The sequence below is a fragment of the Carcharhinus amblyrhynchos genome, chromosome 5 (genome assembly GCF_965287045.1).
Source record: "Carcharhinus amblyrhynchos chromosome 5, sCarAmb.v2.hapA, whole genome shotgun sequence".
Taxonomy (NCBI): Eukaryota; Metazoa; Chordata; class Chondrichthyes; order Carcharhiniformes; family Carcharhinidae; genus Carcharhinus; species Carcharhinus amblyrhynchos.
This window is the reverse complement of record NC_137328.1, coordinates 81,199,670-81,226,587: the sequence shown is the minus strand read 5'-3', so window position 1 is coordinate 81,226,587 and position 26,918 is coordinate 81,199,670. Positions and strand designations below refer to the sequence as shown.

The 26,918-nt window shown below is 41.4% G+C and overlaps 1 protein-coding gene across 2 annotated transcripts in view; it reads right to left on the bottom strand.

The window, feature by feature from the left end:
• chd1 (chromodomain helicase DNA binding protein 1) overlaps positions 1-6,844 on the bottom strand; it is a 176,072-nt gene extending 169,228 nt beyond the window's left edge. Inside the window, exons 1-2 of one of the 2 annotated variants that reach the window (XM_080189073.1) lie at positions 6,615-6,844; positions 5,416-5,633 (exon numbers count right to left, since the gene is read on the bottom strand). In XM_080189073.1, the coding sequence (XP_080045199.1) occupies positions 5,416-5,468 (53 nt within the window). In that variant the 5' untranslated portion in view covers positions 5,469-5,633; positions 6,615-6,844. The remainder of the gene's footprint in view (positions 1-5,415; positions 5,634-6,614) is intronic. The other variant, XM_080189074.1, reaches the window with a different exon arrangement.
• Positions 6,845-26,918: the final 20,074 nt, after the last annotated feature.

Here is a 26,918-nt window from a genome sequence, read left to right as displayed (position 1 = left end):
TCCAGAACCTGTACACCATATTATGTTGTTTTTTATTTTATGTTTTAATGTACTGGTGAAGATTGGAGTTAAAAACATATTTTTCTTTACTTCCATATTCTTGCATATTAGTTCATGCTACAAGTATCGCGCTGTACTCCAACGGTAAATGGAACTCTCCATTAATCAGCATTGTTGACTCACTGGCACCACCCACTCCCCATGCACGCCCATTAATAAAGATTTCACTGCACTCATTTAGTACTTCAGCATGCTGTTCTCATATAATAATGGATGTGGTTGCTTTTCATTTGCCTTTGGATTTGTCAGCAACAGCATGACCACATTTATTCATCTCTCGCTGTTCTGAGAAAGTGATGGTGGGCTGTGTCTTGAATAATAACTCAAGGGGCTAATCCAGGAAACATCAAAAGTAAAGCAGAGTATGGCACTGGAATCACATATGGATCAAACTAGATAGAGGTGCCAGAATTGCCTCATTCAAGGTCACAGTGAATCCAATTGGGTTTTCATGACAAGTATGTTTTGACTCTCAGCAAACTCTCCATTTTAACAAATTTCCATATTTATTGAATTCAACTGAATAAGTTGCTTTGGTGGAACTCTCAAATTCAGGGTTGGTAATCCAGTACCATCATCGCTGCAGTCTGAATGCAAGCATTAGCCTTTAGATATATGAAGAATGCATAGTCAAAGCTGAGGTTTAGTAACATTCAGCAAATTACATTTTTATAGATGAATGCAATTATTTTCACTGAACATTATGCAAGCTTTTTAGCTCTTTAACAAAACAATAACAGATATGCAAGATCTTTTATTCTTTCATAGAATATCAGCTTCATTCTTAAGGCCAGCATTTGTTTCTCATCCCTAATTATCCTCAAGATAATTGGGGGGGGGGAAAGAGAGAGAGAGAGAGAGGAATGAGTTTTTTTCCCCTCAGGAGGATGGTAGAGGCAGTGTCACTCAATATTTTTAAGGCAGAGCGGCATAGATTCTTGTTGGGAAAGGGAATCAAAGGTTATCAGGAACATGGAACTCAATGCAAACAGAACAGCCATGATTCTATTGAATGGGGGCGTAGGCTCGAGGGGCCAAATGGCTTACTTCTGCTCCTATTTTGTATGTTCTTGAACTACAGCCGTCCACTTGGTGTAGATACACCCAAAGTACTGTTAAGAGGGGAGTTCAATCTCTCAGCTTCAGTCCTGATAATAACTCTTCTGCACAAAATGCCAAACCTAAGCTAATGATCGTCAGTGATCAAAACGAACACAGAACTGAATAGTAACCTGTTGAATTAGCTAAACCATTTTCAACACACAGTAGCTCTGCAATGATGCAAAAATATTTTCCAGTACTGCTGAGAGCCTACAATGCAACTGGATATACCAGTAATCTTCCAGAATTAAAGCTGCGCTATCCTCCTCCACTAGTCTGGAAACATACGTTTCTTCAGAAATCACCCTTGACAGACTCCATAGCCCTATAATCATTTATATTTACAGAATAATCCAACCACTACCTATATAAAGCCCTTGTGGTGCAACAAGTTACGTTGCAACGCAACTTTAGAGTTTATTAGCTCATGCAAGGAGTTGGGGGTAGGGTGTTAGCGTGGATAGAGGATTGGTTGTCAAATATGAGGCAGAGAGTGGGGGTTAATGGGTGCTATTCGGATTGGCGGTTGGTGACTAGTGGAGTGCCCCAGGAGTCGGTGCTGGGGCCTCAGCTATTTACCATTTATATAGATGATCTGGAGGAGGGAACCGAGTGTATGGTGTCGAAATTTGGTGATGACACCAAGATTGGTGGAACGGCAAATTGCGCGGAGGGTGTGGAGAGTCTGCAGAAGGATCTAGATAGGCTGGGCGAATGGGCCAGGAACTGGCAAATGGAATTTAATGTTGGCAAGTGCAAGGTGGTCCACTTTGGTAGGAATAATGGTAGGAAGGACTATTACTTACGTGGCGAAAAACTGCAGCAGGCAACGGTGCAGAGGGACCTCGGGGTCCTTGTGCATGAGTCGCAAAAACCCAGCCTGCAGGTGCAGCAGGTGGTCAGGAAGGCGAATGGGATACTGGCCTTCATAGCGAGGGGGATTGAATATAAAAGTAGGGAGGTCTTGCTGCAGCTGTATAGGGCATTGGTGAGGCCGCAGCTGGAGTACTGTGTGCAGTTTTGGTCGCCGCACTCATGCAAGGATATTTTGGCCTTGGAGGGAGTGCAGAGTGGGTTTACTAGGTTGATACCAGAGTTGAGGGGGTTGAGCTATGAGGAGAGGCTGAATAAATTAGGCTTGTACTCGTTAGAGTTTAGAAGAATGAGGGGAGATCTCATTGAGACATATAAGATGATGAATGGGATGGATAAGATAGAAGTGGAGAGACTCTTCCCGCTCAGAAAGGACAGTAGGACTAAGGGGGCACAGCCTCAAGATAAAGGGGGGGCAGTTTAGAACGGAGTTGAGGAGGAACATCTTCACTCAAAGGGTGGTGAATCTCTGGAATTCTTTGCCCGTTGAAGTGGTGGAGGCTGCCTCGCTCAATATTTTTAAGACGCGGGTTGATGGGTTTTTGATAAGAGAGGGGATTAAGGGTTATGGGGAGAGGGCGGGAATGTGGAACTGAGCCATGACAGATCAGCCATGATCTTATTGAATGGCAGGGCAGGCTCGAATGGCTAGATGGCCTACTCCTGCCCCTATTTCTTACGTTCTTATGTTTTCAACATAAAATTTGATAACATCACTCTGCCTACCCATCAAACTGCGCCAAACATTAAAAACAGGAAGTACTGGAAATAGTCAGCAGGTCAGGTAGTATCTGTGAGGAGAGAAACAGATTTATCATTTCAAGTCAATGACCTTTCATCAGCAAGGTTCTGATGAAAAGTCGTCAACCCGAAATGTAAATATTTGTTTTCTTTTCATGCTGCCTAACCGGAATATTCCCAACATTTTCTGTTTAAGTTCAGGTTTACACAGTGTTTCATCTCTGTACTAAACCTTGATATACTCCAACCTAACTATTATTTTCTCAACATGCTTCTTTATCTGCAAGAATCTTGAAAATGCTCTCAAGTGAATGCAGAAGTGTGTATTTTACACAAAGAAGTTTGATTGGGTAAACAGAGAAAATGATCCTGCTTGCGAGGAATTCTAAACATAAGGTTATAATCATAAGAGAATCACTAATAAATCCTATAAGGAATTCAGGAGAAACTATTTTACTCAGCAACCAGAATGTGGAACTTTTTAGCACCTTCAGTAATCGAAGAAAATTTGGGGAAGTTCAATAGAGATGAGAGAGGTAGGAATAGAAGGTCATAAGAGGAGGTTCATGTGGAGTATGTACATTGTTGTAAACCAGTTGTGCCAAATAGCACAGTTTTGTGCTGTGTACCTGATTTGGTCACAAACAAGTTCCAGTGATTCCCTCTTGTTTGATGTCTTTGAGCAACTTTGTGTATCAAAGGAAAGGTAGATCTTTGATGTATCAGTAATGATGTGCCAGTCATTAAAAGATGCCTCCATGTTTGGGTTAAGGCTGGGGGTGGGGTGCTCTGAAATAATTTAGTGAATTAGTATGGCAATGGACCAAATCACTAAGGCAACTAAATATTTGTATGCACAGAACTGAGTGTACAACATGGGGGTACTATAGCAAGCAAATGGATCTCCCTTCTGAACAAAGGGGCAGTGGTACAGTCCAATATCTATCAAAACTCAATCAATGCGTGTACACTTTACATAAAGTGACCTCTGCACTAAGCTAAAGTTGAAATTTAATGCAAATTATATTAATTTTAGAATCTAAGCATATACAAAGTTTACAAAAGAGTATTATTGATTGCGAGAATCTCAATATTGGTTTCACTCTCGGCCACAGTGCCACAAGATCCATGTCCTTCCAGCATTTCATCCTAGTGGCCATTGATAATATACACAGCTGATTTATTTTCTGAAAGTAGGGGGTGGGGTAAAGCAACAAAAACAAGTTTGTTTTCCTTCTCCACTAAGTTTAGCAGCAACCATTATTTTGGGAGGTGCCTTCTTTAATCTGAATGATATGGAGTGCATACTTCTTCACAGCATCACTACTGCTTCCCTGATAGGCAATTTTACAACAAAATTAGGTGCAGGTTTTATTTCCTCCTCCTGAGAAATAGTGCAACACTAAAGTGATCAAATATTCACTCTCATTTTGTTACTACAGAATTTAAGAAAAAAGTTTATGATAAACATGTTGGGAAACAGACATCATTTGCTGTGTTGTGACACTCCCTCTCCTTAATTAAAGGTCTAATTACCTTCTTTTTGAAACAAAAAAGCTTGCATCCAAACCAAAATATTTGCATTCAACACAGCTAAATTAAAGTGGGCAAGTATCAAGTTATGATGAAACATTATCAAACTGAAACATTAACCCAATTTCTCTCTCAGCAGACACTGTCCAACCTGTATATTTCCAGCATTTTGTTTTTGTTTAAACATAAAATTTGATTGTAGGTAAGTGATACATCCTGGTTTTTGAAATACTGGAACCAATTGGTTATACAGAACCAATAAATTAGCATATGACCTAAAGCAATATGATCTTTTACTTCTGCCAAAGTTTCACAATACTGTCCATAATGAACACTCATACCATTGTAGCTTGATTATTGTAGTGTAATATTCACCAGTAAAATATCTCAGAACTAACTTTTACAAAAAACATTTTTGTTCCTCCATTCTGTCTCCCATATCATGAAGCTACGCCAGCTACTGGAAGATGCACAAGGCCACACCAATGATTCCTCCTCCTCTGATGACAAGCTGCTGAAATGTTACCAAAGCTTTGATGATGCCAGGACTCAAGACTCATTTAACAAAGTAGCCAGATGCTGCAATGGGGAGAGAAAGCAAGGCTGCATTCTCGATGCCCCTGTCAGCAATTTTCCAAGGAGGATGGCTGATGTAAGAATTGTCTGTCTAACAAATCAGATAGACAAAGATGCCTCAAGGTACTGAAAAGCCAATGAGCTGTGGGCGCTACTCACTTCAGTGCCTTACTGGAATTTAATTTTGTCCTAACACACTTGAAGGGCCATGATATCAAATTATAAAAAGTAAACAATATCTGAGCGCATTATAGCCTTGAACACAAAATATATTCTTGGTTTTTTTTGGGTGGAAATGTTGCATTTTCTGCTGGCATTAGTATTCAAATTAATCTTTTCAGTCGTGTAGAACCTGTGGTAAATTATATAAATTACGGGGCGGGGGGGTTGCGGGTGAGAAATATATTCCACTTTTACATATACAACACACGGGATTTGCCACTTAAGCGCGTTAACATCTGACTTTTATCATGCACGAACATAGGACACATTTTCTATTGCTTACAGGCTATAGAATAAAGCGTTTAATACCTGGAGTCTCCACTGCTGTTACTGACGCTGTCCTCGTCACCGTGACCCTCCATTTCCAGGTTTGAAAAGGAAACTATCAGATGAGAGAGAACCTTCACTCAATCCTGAAAACTGCTGGGGATCGTCCTCCGAAATAAAACTTGTATTTGTCGTTCCACAGTGATTCCGTAACTCCTGATTATTCTCTAAATGAGAAACCCCCTCCCTTCTCTTCGTTTCTGCGGGAAAACAAAATCGGAGGATTTAGGACTCTCTTTTTGCCATCTCAAATTACAGACAAACGCGGAGCACGTATTATGACACAGTTATTTATCGGTGCCCTGACAAAACCCAAGTCACTGGGCAAGGGCTGTCTAGGAAGGCACACTTCATCAAAACGTTAAAAAGGAAACACCAAAAAAAATGTGCCGCTTTCGTTTAGCGATCGATTCTGGGTTTCATTTTCACACTGTACGGGACCATCACCATGCCGATTCTCACTATTACTCGCCGGCGAGGCGTAAAGGACAAGCTTGATAATCGAAACAAATGAGCACATTGTAGTGTCGCTCCCACCATTAATATCTAATGAAAAGGCATTTTGCACGGGAATAGCAGCCCGGACGATCGGTCCGTCATCAAGCATGGGTGGAAGCACGGCTTCCCCCGATTCCCGGGAAGAATAAGTCAGACAAAGAAGGTGTGGGAAGAAAACTTGCCCCCCCCCAAAAAAAAATATATGGGGGGGGGAATCAAGGAGCAAAAAAATACATATAGTCTCTGTAAATCTCCACCGTCTTTTAGCAGAACCTGTTATCATTTCGGCGCCGTGGTGTGCCGGGGCCTTCGGCCGACTAACAAAAGCGCCCTGCGCGGATCTCGATGGTGGGGCTGCCTCCATTGCCAGGCCCCGGGCTGAGGCCTAGCGCGCTGTGTGCAGGGACTCTTGTCAGTGCCAGTCCCCCAGGCCCGAGGCGGGGGGTGGAGGAGGGAGGGAAAGGCAGTGGGGCTGCTGATGGAATGCGGGCTCCTGGAGCGGCGGCGGCGGCGGGGGGAGCAGAGACTCGAGAGCCGCCAGCCGCCTTCCAAATCCAAGCCGGAGCTCTCGCTGGGAATTCTCCCGGCCTCCACCTTCCCAGGAGGAGGCCGCTGGGCCAGGCGGCCGGCAAACCGGGAGAAGTGGGGGATGGGGGAACTCCAGCAGGAGGGAGATTGCTCACCCGGCGACTCTGTCTTCTTCTCCTTCAGTGTTATTTACCGTGTCTCGTGCCCCCGTTCCTTATTTATCCTTTCCCCTCTCTCCACTTTGCTTTTTTCCTCTTCCCCCTGTTTATTTTCAGTTTGGGCTGTCGGCCGCAGCAGTATTCCGGTGTATATATATTTTCTATATTGCTGTGCTACACAGACACTCACTACAGCCCGTCCCTACCGGTCCGCACCGCCGCCATGACTCGCGTTCACACTTGGGGCCGGGACAAGCTGGAGCGGTGACGTCACCCGCTGCCTGGGGCTGACAGGCAGCGGGAGGAGAGGGAGAGGGAGGGGGCTGGCTGGCTGCCAGCATGCAAACACCAACGTCCAATTACTGCACCACCACCACCCTGGACCAAAACACTCAAAACTGGTGGGCAGTAAGCATGTTTGCAATATGCAGCAGGAGGAGCAAAGAGAAGTGAAGCCTTCAAAGCCTAGAGTTCACCCAGGTCAAGGTTGGCACAGTGGCACAGTCGTTAGCACTGTTGCTTCACAGCTCCAGGGACCTGGGTTTGATTCCCGGCTTGTGTCACTGTCTGTGTGGAGTTTGCACATTCTCCTCGTGTCTGCGTGGGTTTCCTCTGGTGTTTCAGTTTCCTCCCACAGTCCAAAGATGTGCGGGTTAGGCTGATTGGCCATGCTAAAATTGCCCTTCGTGTCTTCAGATGCGTAGGTTAGAGGGATTAGTGAGTAAATATTTGGGGGGTAGGGCCTGAGTGGGATTGTGGTCAGTGCAGACTCGATGGGCCAAATGGCCTTTTTCTGCACTGTAGGGTTTCTATGATTCTCCCGGTGTTTGTGGGTTTTCTCCAGGTGCTCCAGTTTCCTTCCACTGTCCAAAAGACATGCTAGTTAGGTGCATTGGCCATGCTCAATTCTCATACCTGAACAAGCGCCGGAGTGTGGCAGCTAGGGGATTTTCACAGTAACTTTATTCCAGTAAGCCTACTTAAAACACGAATAAATAAACTTTAAACTTCTGAGTGGATTGCCAACCTACACAAATGCGAACCGAGCTGCCCTGCATTTAGCTTTCATTAATTTTTCAAAATGTGCACATTAGTTGTTTCTGAAGATTTCTGAGTTACCATACCAAATAGCGCAAATGTTATAAAAACTATCTGGTGAAGGCTATAAGCCACATGTTATTTAAATGTAATATTTACCAAAAATATTTTTAAAATAATAGCGGATTGGTAATTGTTGATGTTATCATTTCTCCTCCTAGTTCCAAAATTCATGTATGACTAGCCCTCATGTCCACTTTTGCTCTTGCCTTTGTTTAGCACCGATATGTTGTCTTAGCAGCAAAAATACCCAAACATTCAGCTTTAAGTATGAAACCTTCAAAATCTTGGATTTCTGTTCAACCTAGAGTTGAGCATTCAACAGAAAGATCAACAAAAGAAAATCAAACAGACTATTAAATGGGCAAGTAAAGTGTTACCAGCTGTTTACTGCCCAGTGGGAACAGTTATATTTGACCCCTTAGTTGCACCAAGGGAGGCACGAGCTGATTAGCTTAGAGAATGGATCAGATTGATACCAACAACACAGGTTCAATTCCCATTCCAGTGAGGTTGACTCAGGCCCTGTCGTCTTACCCTACCTGGAGTAAAAAATCACGCTACTTAACCATAGCTTGACAAATAATCGCTGAGGACCTGCCTTCAAGAATTCAAAAGTGAAAGCCCACGGGATACAGGATAATGTGGCAAACTGGATCAGAAGTTGGCTTAGTAACAAGGAACAAAGGGTTATGGTCAATGGATGCCCTTGTGAAAGGAAAGTTGTTTCGAGTGGTGTTCCACATTGTTCGTTGTTGGGATCCTTGTTGTTTGTGTTATATATTAACGATTTGAATGTGAACGATTGGAAAATTTGCAGATGACACAAAGATTAGCTGAGTAGTGGGCAGTGTAGAGGATAGCTATAACCTACAAAATGATATCAGTGGGTTGGTGGAGTGGTCAGTAAAGTAGCAGATGGATTGTAACATAGAGAAATGTGAGGTAATGTATTTCAGGAGACCAAACAGTTATAAGAAATACACAATAAATGGGACTATACTAAAAGGGATATGTGAAATGAGAGATCTTGGCAGACAAGTACACAGGTCCCTAAAGGCAGCAGTTCAAATCGACAAGTTTGTAAAGAAAGCCTATATGGAGTACTCTCCTTCATTGGCAGAGGTATAGAGTATAAAAGTAAGGATAATATGCTGGAATTGTATAAAACACTGGTGAGGCCACAACTGAAATATTGTATGCAGTTCTGGTCACCATATTCCAGGAATGGTTAATTGTCCTGGAGAGAGTGCAGAAAAGGTTTACAAGAATGTTGCCAGGGCTAGAAAAGTGTAGTTGTAAGGAGAGATTGGATGGGTTGGGGTTATTTCCTTAGAACAAAAAAAAGTTGAGGGGTGACTTGATAGAGGTGTACAAAATTATGAGGGGAAGAGATAGAGTGAAAAGAATAGAATTGTTTCCCTTGGTGAAGAACTCTCGAACCAGGAGACATAGATTCAAGATAAGTGGCAGTAGGTGTAGAAAGGACATGAGCAAGAACATTTCTATGCAAATGGTGGTGGGTGCCTGGAATTCACTGCCCAAGTTGGTGGTGAAGGCAGAGAATTCCAGTCACCCACAGAGAAACTGTTTTTGAAAGCACCTGGATCTGTACCTTAAATGCTGTAAGCTACAGAGCTATGGGATGAGTGCAGGAAAGTGGGATTGGAAAGGGACCTGTTATTCTCAGGCTGGCATAGGCATGATGGACCAAATGATCTCCTGTGCTGTAATTTTCCTATGGTTCTATGGTTTCACCTGCAATGGAACAGTGGCTGATCTTTAGGGAAGGTGTGTTTTAGATACCAGTTAGGTACACTCCAACAAGAGGGAAAAGTAGGAAACAAAGCCAGAGTTCTGTAGATGACAAGGGAGACAGAGAATATGATGAAAGAAAAAATATGTATGATGCATGTCAGGTGAATTTTTCATGTGACAACCATGTCAAATAAAACAAGTTGAGAACAGACGTGAAGAAGAAAATAAAACTGGCAAAGAGAGAATGTGAAACTAGAATGGCAGTTAATATAAAAGAAATCTCGAAAATGTTCTACTGGCATTTAAGTGGGCTGATTAGAGACAGAGAAGGTGATATATTTTTTGAGTTGCAATACAATGAGTGCTTTGCTAAGAAGAACAGTGCTGTCAAATTACCAGGAGAAGCAGAGATGGTAGATACAATTGATGATGAAAATTGATAGGCAGAGTGTACTGTAAAGACTGGCTATGCTTAGACTGGATAAGTTCCCTGGTCCAGATGACTTGTTTCATAAAGAAATTGGGAATGGAGATAACGGAAGGTTATCTTCCAATCTTCCCTTGAAACAGGGAGGTGTCAGAGGATTGGGAAGTGGCAAATATGACACCCTTGTTCAAGAATGGGTGTAAGGACATTCCTAGTAGGCTAGTCAGTTTAATAATAATCTTGGAAAAAATTACTTGGAATAGGGTTTGAGTTAATTAAGAAGAGCCAGCGTAGATTTGTAAAAGGCATACCATGTTTGACTTATCTAACTGAATTTTCTGATGAAGCAATGGAGAAAATTGATGAAGGGATGCAGTCGATGTGGTCTAATTGGATTTTAAGAAAGTGTTTGACAAAGTACCACATATAAGGCTAGTTAACAAAATTGAGGCTCATCGAATAGGAGAGTTAGTGTCACCTTGGATAAAAAAAATTAGCTTAAGGACAATAACAATGTTTGTCAGACATGCTAGTAAACAACAGACCCACAGTGCTAGGACAACTGCTTTAGTTGAACTTATTGCAGATGAGACTAAACTTGGAGGTGTGGCAAACAGTGAGAATGATAACAGTCAACTTGAACAAGATAAGATAGGTAAGCTAGCAAAATGGGCTGACAAGTGGTAGGTGGAATTTATTATAGATAAATGTGAGGTAATGCATTAAGGAAGAAGGGATAAGATAAAGCAAAATATATGTAATGACAGTTATAAATAGTAGACCCGAAGGTCTTGGAGGGGTTCATGTGCACAGATTTTTAAAGATGACAGAATATATTGAAAAAGTATTTTAAGCATGTGGGATCTCAGGCTTCACATAAAGTACCAAATGCAAAAACAGGGAAGCTTTGCTGAACCTGCTCCAATTAAATCAGAACTAGAGTACTGCATCCAATTATGTTCATCGCACATTAGAAAGAATGTGCAGGTTCTTGAGAAGGGGCAGAGAAGATTTACCAGAATTGACCCAGGAATGAGGGAACATAGCTACAAGGTTAGGTAGGAGAATCTTGGGTTGTCCCCCTTGGAGGAAAATAAGATTGAGGGTGCGATCTGATCGAGGCATACAATGTTATGAAAGATTTAGATAAAGTACTTAAAAAACAAAGCTATTCCATTAATAGATGGTACAAGGATTAGAAGGTGGGACAAAAGGGTATGGCCGAGAATCCAATATTAATTGTAGAAACAGTATTTCAATGAGAAACTGTGGTCAATCAATGAAATACTCTCCAATGACACAATACAAGTAATTAGTATTGAATTATTCAAATGAAAATTAGGTGGATTCATTTCAGAACATGTCAGTTTGGCATATAGTACATGAATAATTTTAGACATGCATGGTAAGTGTAGAATGCCTGGGAAGAAAATGGTGACTTTGGACCTACGGCACCTAAACCCTCCACCAGCATAGAATGGTTACCGCACATAAAGAGGCCATTTGACCCATGGTGTCGATGCCGGTATTCTGCAAGAGCAACTCAGCTAGTCCCACTCCCAAAGCTTTTCCCGATAGTCCTCCATTTTTTTTCTCGACAGATAATTATTCAGTTCCCTTTTGAAAGCTGTGATTGAATCTGTTTTAACCACACGGTCATGCAGAGAGTGTAGCTGTGAGCTCACTGTGTAAAAATGCTTTCCATCATGTTGCCTTTGGTTCTTTTGTCATTCATCTGAAATTAGTATTCTCTGGTTCTCAGTCCTTGTGCCAGTGGAAACAGTTTCTCCCTCACTACTCTGTCGAGACCTCTCTTAATTTAAACACATCTTTTAAATCTTCTCTCAACCTTCTCCAAGGAGATCAGGGTCAATTCCTTTAACCTATCCTCATATCTGAAATCTCTCATAAGTCTTTCCTGCACGCTCCTTCTTAAAGTGAGGTGACTAATATTGGATAAAATTCTCCAATTAAGGCCAAAACAGAGTCCCCATAACTTCCTTGCTTTTGTACTCTAAGCTTCAATTTCTAAAACCAGGATCCCTTATACCTGATTCACCACTTTCTCAACCTGCCTTGCCAGCTTCAATGATCTGTGAACATATGCTTCCAAGTCCCTTTGCTCCTGCACCCCTCAAAAATTGTATCCTTTAATTGATATTGCTTCTGTCCTCTTGTAGTTGACCACTATCCATCATTCTTACAGCTCACAATATACCCAAATATTGTCATCTGCAAATTTTGAAATTCTGCACTATATACTCAACTCTAGTGTCATACCCAATAAAGGTATGTCACATTAAGAAGCTTCAGTCAATAGTTTAAAAAATTGAACACAAATAAGCTGTTAAAAGGGGCTGCTGTAAATCATGTGACTTTGGCATTTGGGCTACATACAGTACCAAATTGCTGATAAAATCCTAATTACATATGGACATTGGTAAGGATACCTCACACCATTTATGGAATTCACACCTTTAATTGTTTAATGATGGATCAACATCTAAAGATTATGGAGTTCCAGGCTGCTGGACAAAAGGGAAGATTGAAACTCAAGTGGTCACTATCAAGTTCCCATTGTATCACATATTTTAAGGCAGAGATGGATATATTCTTGTTAGGTAAGGGAATTAGGAGTTATTGGGGATAGATGGGAATGTGGAACTCGAAACACAAAGAGATCAGCCACGATCTTACTGAATGGCAGAGCAGGCTTGAGGAACCAAAAGGCCTACTTCTGCCTCTATTTCATATGATCATTGCTGCCTCACAGTGCCAGGGACCCAGGTTCAATTGTAGCCTCTGTGTGGAGTTTGCACATTCTCTCTGTGTCTGCATGGATTTCCTCTGGGTACTCCAGTTTCCTCCACAGCCCAAAGATGTGTGGGTTAGGTTAATTGGCCATGCTAAATTGCCCTTTAGTGTCAGGGGATCGGGAGGGCAAATATGTGAGGTTCCAGGAATAGGGCCTGGGTGGGATTATGCTTGGTGCAGACTCAATGGGCTGAATGGCCTCTTTCTGCACGGTGGGGATTCTATGAGGTGCATTGGTATTGGCCTCTCCCATCCTAGCTAGACTAGGTTGGCCTCAGAAGTGTTAACCCAGCAGTCATGTCATCAAAACAGTTTCAGCAATTTTACCCTTATTAACCCTAGACCCAGCAGATCCATTAGAATCATCAACCATTCTAAGAACAAGACCCTGAAACTGGCTGCAAATCATCAAGCAGCCAATGTAGTTAATCTGTTCTAGATTCAAAGTTCACCTAGGGACTAACCTTCTAGATATTAAACTACATGAACCTCACAACTTGCAATAAGCCTTTAACTTTACCAGTTGCTCACCTCAACATTAAATCATAAAACTATTCAAGAAACTACAGGCCTGTCACCTGGGAGACCAGAAATTGTAAATCAGAGACTGAAGGAACTATATTCTGTAAAAGTGCACCCTCTTTGTTTGTATCCAATCTTGTATGTGTATGTGCATGCATGAGACTGAGTATGTGACGTGTTAATTCAAGATAAATATGTAAGAATAAATAACCTTCTTTATTTATTTTATAATGCACAGAATTCTGGAGTATTAAAAATGCTGGCTGAACACCTTGGCCTCCCATCAAATTTACAGAATCTATCAACTGAAACAGACCAGGTTCTTAGCTAAAATCTGCCTAGAAGAACAGAGGTCAGAGTTAGAGATTCAGGCAGGGGAGAAAGAGAGAGAGAGAATCCCAGTTGGAGCAATTTGATGAAGAGTTACAAGCACAGGAGAATAACAAATTCAGACTGAGTGAAGCAGCTAGAGAGAACCTGATGATGATGCCACTGGTAATTCAACTGCCCCTAGCTCAGAAACAAGCTTTGATTTCTTAAAGCATTCCTGACTCATGCCCAAGGTTGAAGAAGAGGATATAAAAACCTTCAAAGCACTTAAGAAGCTAGCAGATCAGTTAAAGTGATTATCAGAAGCTAGGACTCTCCTAAAGCAAGGTCAGCTGATAGGGAAAACCCAACAGATTTCCTTCATGCTGCTTGCAGACAGCTCTGCAAGCTATGAACTAGCAAAAATTACTATCTCGAGAATTTATGAATGAATGGCAAAAGCATGCCACCAGAGATCTAAGAGTTCTTGCAGACCTTCCATGAATTTGAAAGAATTAAATAGCTTCCATTTGACTGGTGGGTGTGTGCACTCAAAACTGACTGCACATATGAAAGGAGTAAGGAAAATTATCCTGTTAGAGCACTTCAAAAACTGCCTCTATTACAACATTAAAATCCATGTGGAGGAGCAAAGAGTTTCTAAAACCAAAGGTGCAGCAATTATGGCAGATGGCTATGAATTGACTGACAAACTTCTAACTCAGAACAACTCCTACAAGATAGGGAGAGATAGAGTGAAGATAAATTAAACAGAAGCAAGCTCCCAAAAAAAAGAACAGGGAAGAAAATGCAGATCAGTCTCCGACTTTTAAAGGATAACACCTGGAGGACCATGTCCCGTGTGTTTACAGTGTGGGAGAACCTCAGCATATTAAAGAAAATTGTTGACATGCAAAGAAACCAACAGAGGCACTGCAGTTAGGATAGTGTCTGTAGCCAAGAGGAGAGTCAACTTGAGTTCACCTGTAACAGGAGAGACCCAGAATACCTACCACAGCATTTTTTTTACAGAGAAGGAAAATAACTCCTTTTCGTATGCCAGGACCCAAGAAAATAAATAACTATCCTCAGGGACACCAACTGTCTTTAAACTTGTTTGTAGTAGAGGTTGCAGGGATGCCACCTGAAAGCAGAACAGATATCATAGTGCTGGTAAAAGGACTTACTGGCAGGTACCTTAGTTAAAGTTTACCTGCAGCATGTGTTGGTCATTGGAGTAGTGATGGTCAGGAGCCAATGCAAGGGCTAGGCAATGACTTAGTTAGAAAAGTTGTCTTGTCTTCAGAGGATTCAAGCAGTACACAATGTTACAATCCCAGCTGCTGTTAATACTGAACAAGTCAGGTCTCAGAGTGAAATGGGGCTTGTTAGATCCTGACTTTTTTTAAGAAACTGTTAAGGAAAGTAATTGAACAATTTCACCTAAGTCTGCTGATGAAATTTTAACACAAAGAATAAAATAATTATTAAACAAGGAAAAATATAATACATCAGACAAAATAGTTGGAAAGATTTCAATACAAACAGAAGAAGACACTTCAAATTCACGCCATTGCCTTATCCCTATTGCAGACACGTAAAGTAGTGAAGATCTACCACTAACATGACACAAAAGCTTCTTGCTCGGGATTGGCCCAGTTGCAAGTGGCTTTATTTAGTCAATTCCTCAGCATTCGCTCAATGTTTTTCACCCAACGCATATCTCTCCCTGAGACACAGAAAAACCATACACTAAACTCACTATTTCTTCAATTTAAGTACAAATAAATGAGTTCCCTAAATTCAGCCTTCCTGTGGCATCTTTGCTAAACTGATCACTTTACTGAGTACTATAACTGATTATTCAGTAAACTACTCTCCCATCACCCTTGTATTTTGACTTCTCACAAAGCTTAAAGCCTAAGACCTTGCTCGTTGACATGAACTGAATTCTCCCTTCTATCATTTTCTCTGTGTCTATCCCTGGATCACAGTCACTGGGCAGCAGTAAAGTTTTTCTCCAGTATCATTAAACCTGGTTGTCAAATAGGAGGCAGAGAGTGGGGGTCAACGGGTGCTATTCGGATTGGCGGTTGGTGACTAGTGGAGTGCCCCAGGGGTCGGTGCTGGGGCCTCAGCTTTTTACCATTTATATAGATGATCTGGAGGAGGGAACCGAGTGTAGGGTGTCGAAATTTGCTGATGACACCAAGATTGGGGGAACGGCAAATTGTGCAGAGGGTGTGGAGAGTCTGCAGAAGGATCTAGATAGGCTGGGCGAATGGGCCAGGAAATGGCAAATGGAATTTAATGTTGGCAAGTGTGAGGTGGTCCACTTTGGTAGGAATAATGGTAGGAAGGACTATTACTTACGGGGCGAAAAACTGCAGCAGGCGACGGTGCAGAGGGACCTCGGGGTCCTTGTGCATGAGTCGCAAAAACCCCGCTTGCAGGTGCAGCAGGTGGTCAGGAAGGCTAATGGGATGCTGGCCTTCATAGCGAGGGGGATTGAATATAAAAGTAGGGAGGTCTTGCTGCAGCTGTATAGGGCATTGGTGAGGCCGCAGCTGGAGTACTGTGTGCAGTTTTGGGCGCCGTACCTGCGCAAAGATATCTTGGCCTTGGAGGGAGTGCAGAGGAGGTTTACTAGGCTGATACCGGAGTTGAGGGGGTTGAGCTATGAGGAGAGGCTGAATAAACTGGGCTTGTACTCGTTAGAGTTTAGAAGAATGAGGGGAGATCTCATTGAGACGTATAAGATGATGAATGGGATGGATAGGATAGAGGTGGAGAGACTCTTCCCACTCAAAAAAGACAATAGGACTAGGGGGCACAGCCTCAAGATAAAAGGGGGGCGGTTTAGAACGGAGTTGAGGAGGAACTTCTTCACTCAAAGGGTGGTGAATCTCTGGAATTCTCTGCCCGTTGAAGTGGTGGAGGCTGCCTCGCTAAATATTTTTAAGACGCGGGTTGATGGGTTTTTGATAAGCGAGGGGATTAAGGATTATGGGGAGAGGGCGGGAAAGTGGAACTGAGCAGCGACAGATCAGCCATGATCTTATTGAATGGCGGGGCAGGCTCGAAGGGCTAGATGGCCTACTCCTGCTCCTATTTCTTATGTTCTTATATTATGTTCTTTGACTCATCTGCTTAACTTAAAGTTAAGCCTCCTTAAAAATATATGTATACAAACCCAGACCTGACTTTTAGTCATGAACCTATCCAGACTTCGAGACACCAAAACTCAGTTAACAACAGAGATGGAGACAATGATCAGAGCAAGTAAAATGCTGCAAGCTGCAGAGGACTGAAGAAGATCGTAAGATCCAAGAAAGATGATAGGCTCATAAGGACTAAAGAAGCTGAAGAAAAGCCAACAGATTTTACAGGGGCTATGTTAGAGCCTAAAAAATTGAAAACAGCCAATTTACTGATGCCTGAAGAATTTTAAAAGGCCAAGATAAGGACAGATGAGAGCAAAATTACTGGGATAAAAGCATCGAAGGTTGAAGAAAATGAACTCAAGCTGTGGTTATCAGAAACCATCTTGTGGATTTAATTAGGGACCATGAGAATTCCCAAGCTGGCAGGCAGAAAGTGAGGGTAATGCATCACTTCGCTGAAGTGCCATAGGGGAGTGCAGAAGAAGCTGAGTAACAATTAGAGTAGTAATGGGGCAGATTTTGGAAAATCCATCCATGAGGAAAATGGAAAAGGTAAGAGAATACACCCTAAAAAATGACCTCTTGTGAAAACCACAAGGAAAAGACAAATGCAGCCTGTACAATATTACCCACTAAAAGACCAGATGTCAAGTTCAAAATTCAAATATCATCAAACCAAACTAAAGACAAGACAACATACAAATCTGGACATCTTTCAGGGGTCCAAAACCTGTTCACTACATGCAATCACCTTTGGAATGAGAGTTGTCAAGGTACAGGAAACAGAACTATCTAACCCATGGATTGTATCAACAGCCATCAAGGGATCACAACATGTACAAGCATTCTTTACAGGACTGATTATTAAACTTGACATTCCACTAAACTCACAGCTCACCAGAAGACACATGTCTGGTGTTGATTAAGTTTCCCAAGCATTACAACTAAGTGGCAACAAAAATCCTCGCTTGCTAGACAAACCATAGCTAAGAATTCTAAAAGGGGATAAAAAGCACCATATCATGGAATAAAGCCTTCTTCAAGACAGACCCCAACATCCGACAACAATAAATTACATTTGATCTTCATCTCAAGAGTGATAATAAGAAGCCAAACTTGAAGAGAAAACTGTTATAGACAATTGCAGTATAAGATTGATGAGTGGAAGGTGGAATCAATGCAGAATGAATGGTCATCTACCTCTTGTTTCACTGGGAAAGAAAGTAAAAAGAGTAACTAAAATTAAATTTATTTCCCTATCCAGTGGAGGTGTGTCATGTCTAGTAGAGGCGTGTCATATGACTAACTTTCAGTCAATACTTTAAAAAATTGAACACAAACAAGCTGTTCAGGTGGCTGTTGCAAACCATTTGATTTTTGACATTTGGACTACAGACAGTCTTCAGCAAATACCATCCATATGTAGGATTCGCACATCTCATGGTTTAATGATGGATCAACAGCTAGAGACGATGGAGATTCCAGACTGCCTGACCTCATGTTTTATATTGAACAAAAGGGAAGACCAAAACTCAATGGGCACTATCAACTTCCCATTGTATCACAATCATTAAGGATGAAATTGCAAAGTACTTGGAATTGCATGGTAAAATAGGGCTGAGTCAGAATGGCTTCATCAAAGGGAGGTCATGTCTGACAAATCTGTTTGAATTCTTTGAGGAGGTAATGAAGAAGCTAGACAACGAAGAGCCAGTGGATGCGATTTATTTGGATTTCCAGAAAGCTTTTGTCAAGGTGTCTGACAGGAGGCTGCTAAACAAGCTAAGAGCCAATGGTGTTAGAGGCAAGGTACTGGCATGGATAGAAGATTAGCTGACAGGCAGAAGGCAGAGAGTGGGGATAAGGGAGTCCCTTTCAGGATGGTAACCAGTTACTGGTGGTGTTCCACAGGGTCAGTGTTGGGACCACAACTTTTCACTATATACATTAATGATCTGGAAGATGAAACTGAGGGCACGGTTGCTAAATTTATGGATGAAATAAAGATATGCAGAGGGACAGGTAGTGTTGAGGAATTGGGGAGAAGTGGCAGATGGAATAAATGTGGGAAAGTGTGAGGTTATGTACTTTGGTAGGAAGAAAAGAGGCATAGGCTATTTTTTAAATGGAGAAAGGCTTCAGAAATCTGAAGCACAATGGGATTTGGGAGTCCTGGTTTAGGACTCTTTTAAGGTTAACATGCAGGTTCAGTTAGCAGTTAGGAAGGCAAATTCAATGTTAGCATTCATTTCTGGAAAGCTAGGGTACAGGAGCAGGGAAGTACTGCTGAGACTGTATAAGGTTCTGGTCAGACTCCATCTGGAATACTGTGAGCAGTTTTGGGCCCCATAACTTAGGAAGGATGTACTGGCCTTGGAGGTGGTCCAGACGAGGTTCATAAGAATGATCCCAGGAATAAAGGGTTTATAATATAAGGAGCGGTCGAGGAGTCTGGATCTATACTCAGTGGAGTTTAAAAGGATGAGGGGTATCTAATTGAAACTGAGAGGCCTAGATAGAGTGGACATGGAGAGGATGTTTCCACTAGTGGAAAAGGCTAGAACCCGAGGGCACAACCTCAGAGTGAAGGGACACTCCTTTAAAACAGAGATGAACAGGAATTTCTTCAGCCAGAGGGTGGTGAATCTATGAAACTCATTGCCACAAAGGGCTGTGGAGGCCAGATCATTGAGTGTCTTTAAGACAGAGATAGATAGGTTCTTGATCAATTAGGGATCAAGGGTTACAGGGAGAAAGCAGGCAAATGGGAATGAGAATCATATCAAACATGATTGAATGGCAGAGCAGACTCAATGGACCAAATGGTTTAATTCTGCTCCTAAATCATATGATCTTGTGGTTTTATGGCCTCTCCCATTCCAAAATAGACTTAGTGCGACTTAGGAAGTGTCAACCCATCAATCATGAAATCAAAGCTAGTTTTAGGGATTCCACCCTTATTAACCCAGAACCCAGTACCATCATCAGTACCATCAATCTTCAGCCAGCCTGAGAACCAGACTCTGAAACTAGCTGCATGTCATCAAGCAACCAAACTATGTAGTCCATTTCAGTATCAAGTTGTAACTGAGAACCAACCTCCTAGATATTCAATGACAATAAACCTCACAGTCTTCTTCTGTAATCATTTGCTTTACAGAAGACTCAATTCAATTTTAAATCATCAATACCATTCAAGGACACAGACTTGCCATGCAAAGCTGGAAATCAGAAGTCAAAAATGCAAATAACTATCATGTGTAAAAGTACGCCCTGTATCTATATGTGATTTCCATGTGTGTGTGTGCAGTTGAGTGTGTGTGTATGTGTGCATACATTTGTGAATGCAATCAAGTGTGTGTTTTTGAGTGTGTGCAATCAAATGTGTAACACTATATTAGTTCAAGGAATAAATAACTTGCTTCATTTTAAACTTACAAAATCTTGCTGTTGAATTATCTAATTGGAATCCAAGTATTAGAAAATACGCACCCCTTCCCATATAAAACATACTGAGTGCGGTCAGTAACAAAGAATATGCGTTCTTTTTGTGACATTAGTCAGTAAGAAAGACTGAGAAAAGCTGTGGTCCTGCGATCAACATCTAGGAACCCCATGATTTACCTTCCACCAGTTCCAAAATCATTCAATTTTGCTGTTTCCAGTCACTCAGCCAACTGTGTATCCATTCTGCCACTGTCCTTTTTATCCCATGGATTTTCACATTACTAACAAACCTGTCATATGGTACTTTTGTAAAACATCTTTGGAAGTCTATGTGTACCTCATAAACTACATTACCCTCATCATCCCTCACTGTTAGGTCATCAAAAAAGCCTATCACATAAATTCAACACTTGTAACAAATCTGTGCTGGCTGTTCTAAAATGGTCCATACTTGTCTAAATGACAGTCTATTTTGTCCCAGATTATCATTTCTCAAAGCTTTAAACTAATTAAAGATTAAAATAACTGGCTGGTCATTGTTGGTGTTTTCTTAGAGCCTTTTTGAACAGGGTGTAGCATTTGCAAATCTCTATATCTCTGGCACCATCCCTATATCTGAGAAGGTTTGGAGGATTATTGTCACTGTTCCAGCAATTTCCACCCTTTGTTTCTTTGGAATTCTTGGATATATTCCATCTGGTCCTGGTGACTTATCAATTTTAAGTACAGCTAGTCTTTCCAATATCTCCTGTTTATCAATTTTAGCCCATTCAATGTCCCAACCACCTCCTCTTTCACTGTGACTTCAACCAGCACCTTTTTGCTTGATTAAGTACTCATTTAGGACCTCAGCACATCCTCTGCCTTCATGTGCAAATCCTCTTTCAGTTCCCTGAATGGTTCCACATCCTTTCACTATTTATTTGCCTATGGAAGACTTTCGGATCTCCTTTTACCTTAGTTGCCAGTGTCTTTTCATGCTCTCCTTTTGCCTCTCATTGCTTTTTCACTTCTCCTAGAATGATAGAACCATAGAATGGTTAAGTGCAAAAAGGGGCAACTCAGCCCATCATGTGTGCCGGGCAAAAAAGAGCAAAACGAAACTAGTCACTAATTTAAACCTCTTTTCCAACTCCTGATCTATTGCCTTGCAGGTTACAGCCGATCCAGATCCCTGGAGTTGAGTATTTCAGCCTCAACCACCAATTTATGCAGTGATTTCCAAATGCCCACCACCCACTAATTGGAAAGGTTTTCCTTCATATTCCCCTCTGATACTTCTACTAATCATCTTAAATCTCTACATTCAGCCTAGCTCTCACTTGCATTATCCCCTTGACAACTGCCACATGCATTTTTTTCTGCTTCACCTTACTCTCTATTTCTTTCATCATTCAGGGAGCTCTGGCTTTGCTCATCCTACTTGTCTCCCTTAAGAGAATGTCTGTTAACTGTTCCTGAAGTATCTCCTCTTTGAAGGCAGCTCATTGTTACTTAACAATTCAGCTACCAATATTTACTTGCAATTTCCCTGGTACAGATCTGTCCCACTAAAATTTGCACTCCCACTATTAATTAGTTTTACTCACTGTTGTTCCTTATCCTTCTCTAACGCAAACCTCAGTTTTACAATACTATGATCACTTCCCTATATGTTTTCCTACTGACACTTGATTCACCTCATTCACCAGAACCAGATCCAGCAATGCCTTCTTCTTCATTGCGTTGGAAACATAGATCTTGAAATTTCTCTTGAAAACACTTCAGAAACTCTTCCCCTTCTCTGACCTTTACACCATTACAATCCAGTTCTATATTAGGATAATTAAAGTCCCCATTATAATTTGTGCTTCTCTCTTATAAACTTATTCCTCTATCAGTAGTTCCAGCAAGGGTACTGCAGGCAGTTTGTGGGGAAAAAAAATGCAATTACATGTATCTTGTAAACTTTTTTGAAGACATAAAATTATACAAAAGACATAAATTTGACCTGACCTAAGAAATTGTTTCTGTAATTGGCAATACATAAGAACATAAGAACTAGGGGCAGGAGTACTTGGCCCCTCAAGCCTACTCTACCAATCAATAAGATCATGGCTGATTTTTTTGTGGATTCAGCTCTACTTATCCACCCACTCACCATCGTCCTTAATTCCTTTACTGTTCAAAAATCTATCCATCTTTGCCTTAAAAACATTCAACGAGGTAGCCTCAATTGCTTCACTGGGCAGGGAATTCCACAGGTTCACTAGCTTTTAGGTGAAGAAGTTTCTTCTCAACTCAGTCCTAAACCTGCTCCCTCTTATGTTGAGGCTACGCTCCCTAGTTCTGGTTTTTCCCACCAATGAAAACAACCTCTGTGCTTCTATCTTATCTATTCCCTTCATGAGTTTATGTTTCGATAAGATCCCCCCTCATTCTTTTAACTTCCAATGGATATAGTCCCAATCTACACAGTCTCCCCTCATAAACCAACCCTCTCAAACTCTGGAATCAACCAAGCAAATCTCTCCGCACCCCCTCCAGTGCATTTCTCAAGTAAGGAGATCAAAACTATACACAGTACTCTAGGTGTGGCCTCAGCAGCACATTATACAGCTGTAACACAATCTCACTATTTTAAACTCCATCCCTCTAGCAATGAAGGACAAAATTCCATTTGCCTTCTTAATTACCTGCTGCACCTGCAAACCAACTTTTTGTGATTCATGCACAAGGACATCCATGTTCCTCTCCACAGCAGCATGCTGCAAGTTTTTACCATTTAAATAATGGTCCATTTTGCTGTTATTCCTACCAAAATGAATGACCTCACAATTACCAACATTGTACTCCAATGATGTGCCACATCTTTGCCCACTCACTTAAACTATCTATATCCCTTTGCAGACATTGAGTGTCTTCAGCAAACTTTGCTCTACCCTCATCTTAGTGACATCTGCAAACTTTGGCATACTACACTTGATCCCCAACTCCAAACCATCTATCTAGATAAATTGTAAACATTTGTTGTCCCAACATGGATCCCTGAGAGGCACACTGCTAGTCACTGATCGCCAACCAGAAAAACACCCATATATCTCTATTCTTTGCTGTCTGTTAGTTAACCAATCCTCTATCCATGCTAATACATTACCCATAACGCTGTTCAACTTTATCTTATGCAGCAGCCTTTTGTGTGGCACCTTGTCAAATGCCTTCTAAAAATTCAGATACGCCACATCCACCGGTTTCCCAGTGTCCACTGCATTCATAATGTCCTCAAAGAATTCCACTAAATTAGTTAAACAAAACCTGCCTTTCATGAACTCATGCTATGTTCTCCCAATGGAACCAATTCTATCCAGGTGTCTCACTATTTCTTCCTTGATGATAGATAAGTTTGGAGAATAGAAGCAAATGCTGCAAAACTCTCTTGATAATAAAGAAATGAGCATGGTTGCAGATGCATCGGTGGTCACCAAGTCCTAGAAGCGATAGACTTCCCACCTATTACCTCCAATGAGCTTATACAGATAAGCAACGAGTTAGCACAGCTCCATGTCCTCAGCATTGTTAACTGATTATCTGATCAAATGTGAAGATTGCTTGTGGGCATGGGCTGGCTACAGTAATGGAGATCTTTGAGGGGAATAAAAATGTTGGGTTAAATGACAGATTGTTTTCCAACTTTCAGCTGGAGGAACTCACCTCAAGTATATATACAGATGAGGCTCATGTTGAACCACCCTTCGTGACCCTTTGCTCGATTTCTTAGCAGCTCAGATTGAATGGGAAAATCTGTTTGAAAAGTCAAAAGAGAATGAACTGAAAGCAGGTCCAGAACTGGCCATGGCAGCAACAATTCCCAAGAGGTTTGGTCAACAAATTCCACCTCCAATAGAAACTAAATCTGGTCAATTGATGTGTCATTGTTCAGAGTTTGCAGATGTTGATGAAAGGACCCAACAGGGTTCAACATCACTCCATACAAAATTATCAACCTCAGGCAGTCAAACAGCAATTCCAAATCAGCTTATAACCTGAAGCAATGGTTTTATTGCAGAATCAGTGACAGTTTTTTATGCGAAGGACAAAATAGAAATGACAATCTAGAAAATGGGCCAAACGACTTTATAAGTCAAATTATGACTTGTTGGCGAATCTGTCAGATTTTTTGGCCATGGCGGAAATGCAGCTTCCCAACTGTGTGAAACATGAGATCAGAGAGCACAAGCAAAGTTTGAAGACACAGCTACACAAGTATGTCCCTGTCCCTGACATGAAGTTCAACTGGATATGAAAATCCTCTTGCAATCCTTGATAATGACTTCCTCACAAGGTCTGAACTTGACAGAGCAAGACAGCCTTATGGAGTCATCCTATGGGCAGTTTTTCTCAGAACTACTGACTGAAATTGGCTTAAAATTGCTTTGGAATATCCAGAGCTGTCTGAAATATCAGTAAAGTTTCTGATGCCTTTTCCTACATCGAACCAAAGAAGTAACAAGGAGGACTGATGGTGGAAATGCATTCAATGGTCGCTACAAGGATTTTAGAAAAACATCTGACTAAGTTGTACATAGCAGACTGATGAAAAAAGTGAAATTATATGGGAAACAGAGGAAATTGTGACATGGATCCAAAAATTGGTTCAGCAATGAGAAAGAAAGGATAATAGCCAATGAATGTTTTTGTAAATGGAAGATTGTTTCCAGTGGCTACAGGCCTCAATTTTGGGGCCTTTGCTGTGTGTTGTATCTATTAATGTTTTGGATTTAGTGTGTAATGATGTTGGTGGCATGATCAGGAAATTTGTGGATGACAGAAAAATTGACCAAACCGTTGATAGTGAAGAGGATAACTCTTCACTTGTCCCCAGGATGATGTCAATTGGTTTGTTGACTGGGTAGAAAAGTGGCAAATGGAATTCAAGCTAGAGAAGTGTGAGGTCATGCATTTGGGGAGGGCAAATAAAGCAAGAGTATACACAATAAATGGGAGGATACTGAGAGGGAAAAGGAAATGTGAGACCTTGGCGTGCATGTCCACAGCTCCCTGTATGTAGCAGGACAGGTGAAAAAGATAGTAAAGAAAGTGGATCGCTTTCCTTTCTTAGATGGGGTATTCAATACAAAAGCCAGGATATGATGATTGAACTGTATAAAATAATAAAAAAGCTAGAATTTTGTGTAGAGTTTTGGCACTACATTTCAGGAAAGACATAATTGCTCTGGAAAGTGTGCAGAGGAGATTTGCAAGAATGTTGTCAGGGCTTGAAAATTGCAACTCTGAGGAATATTGAATAGGCTATGGTTGTTTTCCTTAGAATAGAGGAGGCTGAGGGGTGACTTAATTGAGATGTACAAAATTATGAGAATGTAGATAGACTCGACTGTAAAGATCCGTTTCCCCTAGTTGAAGGGTAAATTGCCATGAGGCATAAATCAAACGTAGAAGGAGTAGAGGGGTCATGAAGAAAAGCATTTTCACCCAGAGGGTAGTGGACATCTGGAAAACATGCCTAAATTGCTGGTTGAGATAGAAGCCATTTAAAAGGTATTTAGATCTGCACTTGAAGTGCTGTAACCTGCAAGGCTATGAATCAGGTGCTGGAAAGTAGGATTATAATGAATGGCTGACGACTTTATCTTCTTTTTTTGGCTGGCACAGACATGATGGGGTGACTGGCCTCTTTCTGTGCTGTAATTTTATTATGATTCTATAATTATTTCAATAATGGTGACAATGAAGCTTATCATGGATTGTTGTAAAGACGTATCTGATTCACTAATGTCCTTCAGGGGAAGGAACTCTGCCATCCTTACCTCTCAACATCCTAGGGATTACCATTGACCAGAAACTTAACAGGACTAGCAATAATGAATACTGTTGCTACAAAAGCAGGTCAGAGGCCAGGAATCTTCCAGCGAGTAACTCACCTTCTGTCTCCCAAAACTTGCCCACAATCTACAAGATACAAGTTCGGAATGTGATGGAGTACTCTCCACTTGCTTTGATGAGTGCAGCTCCAAAAACACTGAATAAGTTTGACATAATCCATGATAGAGCAGCCCACTTGATTGACACCCCATCCAGAAACATTTACTCCTTCCACCACTGATTCAAAGCAGCAGTGAAAGCAGCAGCCATCTGCAAGAAGCACTACAGGAACTCACCAAGGCTCCTTAGACAGTACTTTCTAAACCCATGATCACCATCAACGAAGCTGGCCTAGCCAGCAAAGCTCACATTCCATATAACAAAGATCACTCTACAATCTCTTCACACAAATGAGGCACCACATGCAATTTCAAAGTCTTCCAAACACTGCCTTCATTATGTAGGATCTTTCAATTTTCCCACTCAAGAGATTTGGCCCTTGGCCATCTTCACTGGCAGATTTGTTCCATCCAGGATCTCTGGATATGATTAACACTGGCAAGGCACACTTTTATGAACCCTCTCTCCGTCAAATCATGTCTGCCTCAAGGTGTATTTTCCCAGAGCTCTTTTCGACTGCCAACTCCCTGGTTCATGATCTAGTCACCTGTGGGACAAACACTCAGCTCTTTAGTATGCCTGAGTGCTGCATATCACTTCTATGTTTCAGTCCCTCTTAACTAGCTCACACTGTGTTTCACCAAGAGCTCTGGGAGTTTTGTTGTCTTCTTATGGACAAACAGAAAACTAACATTTTCATAAAGTGTACCTTTTGTTTACCCTGAACATACCAGGAGCTCAATGTAACTGTGTTCTGCACACCACAGTTGGAACTTGAAG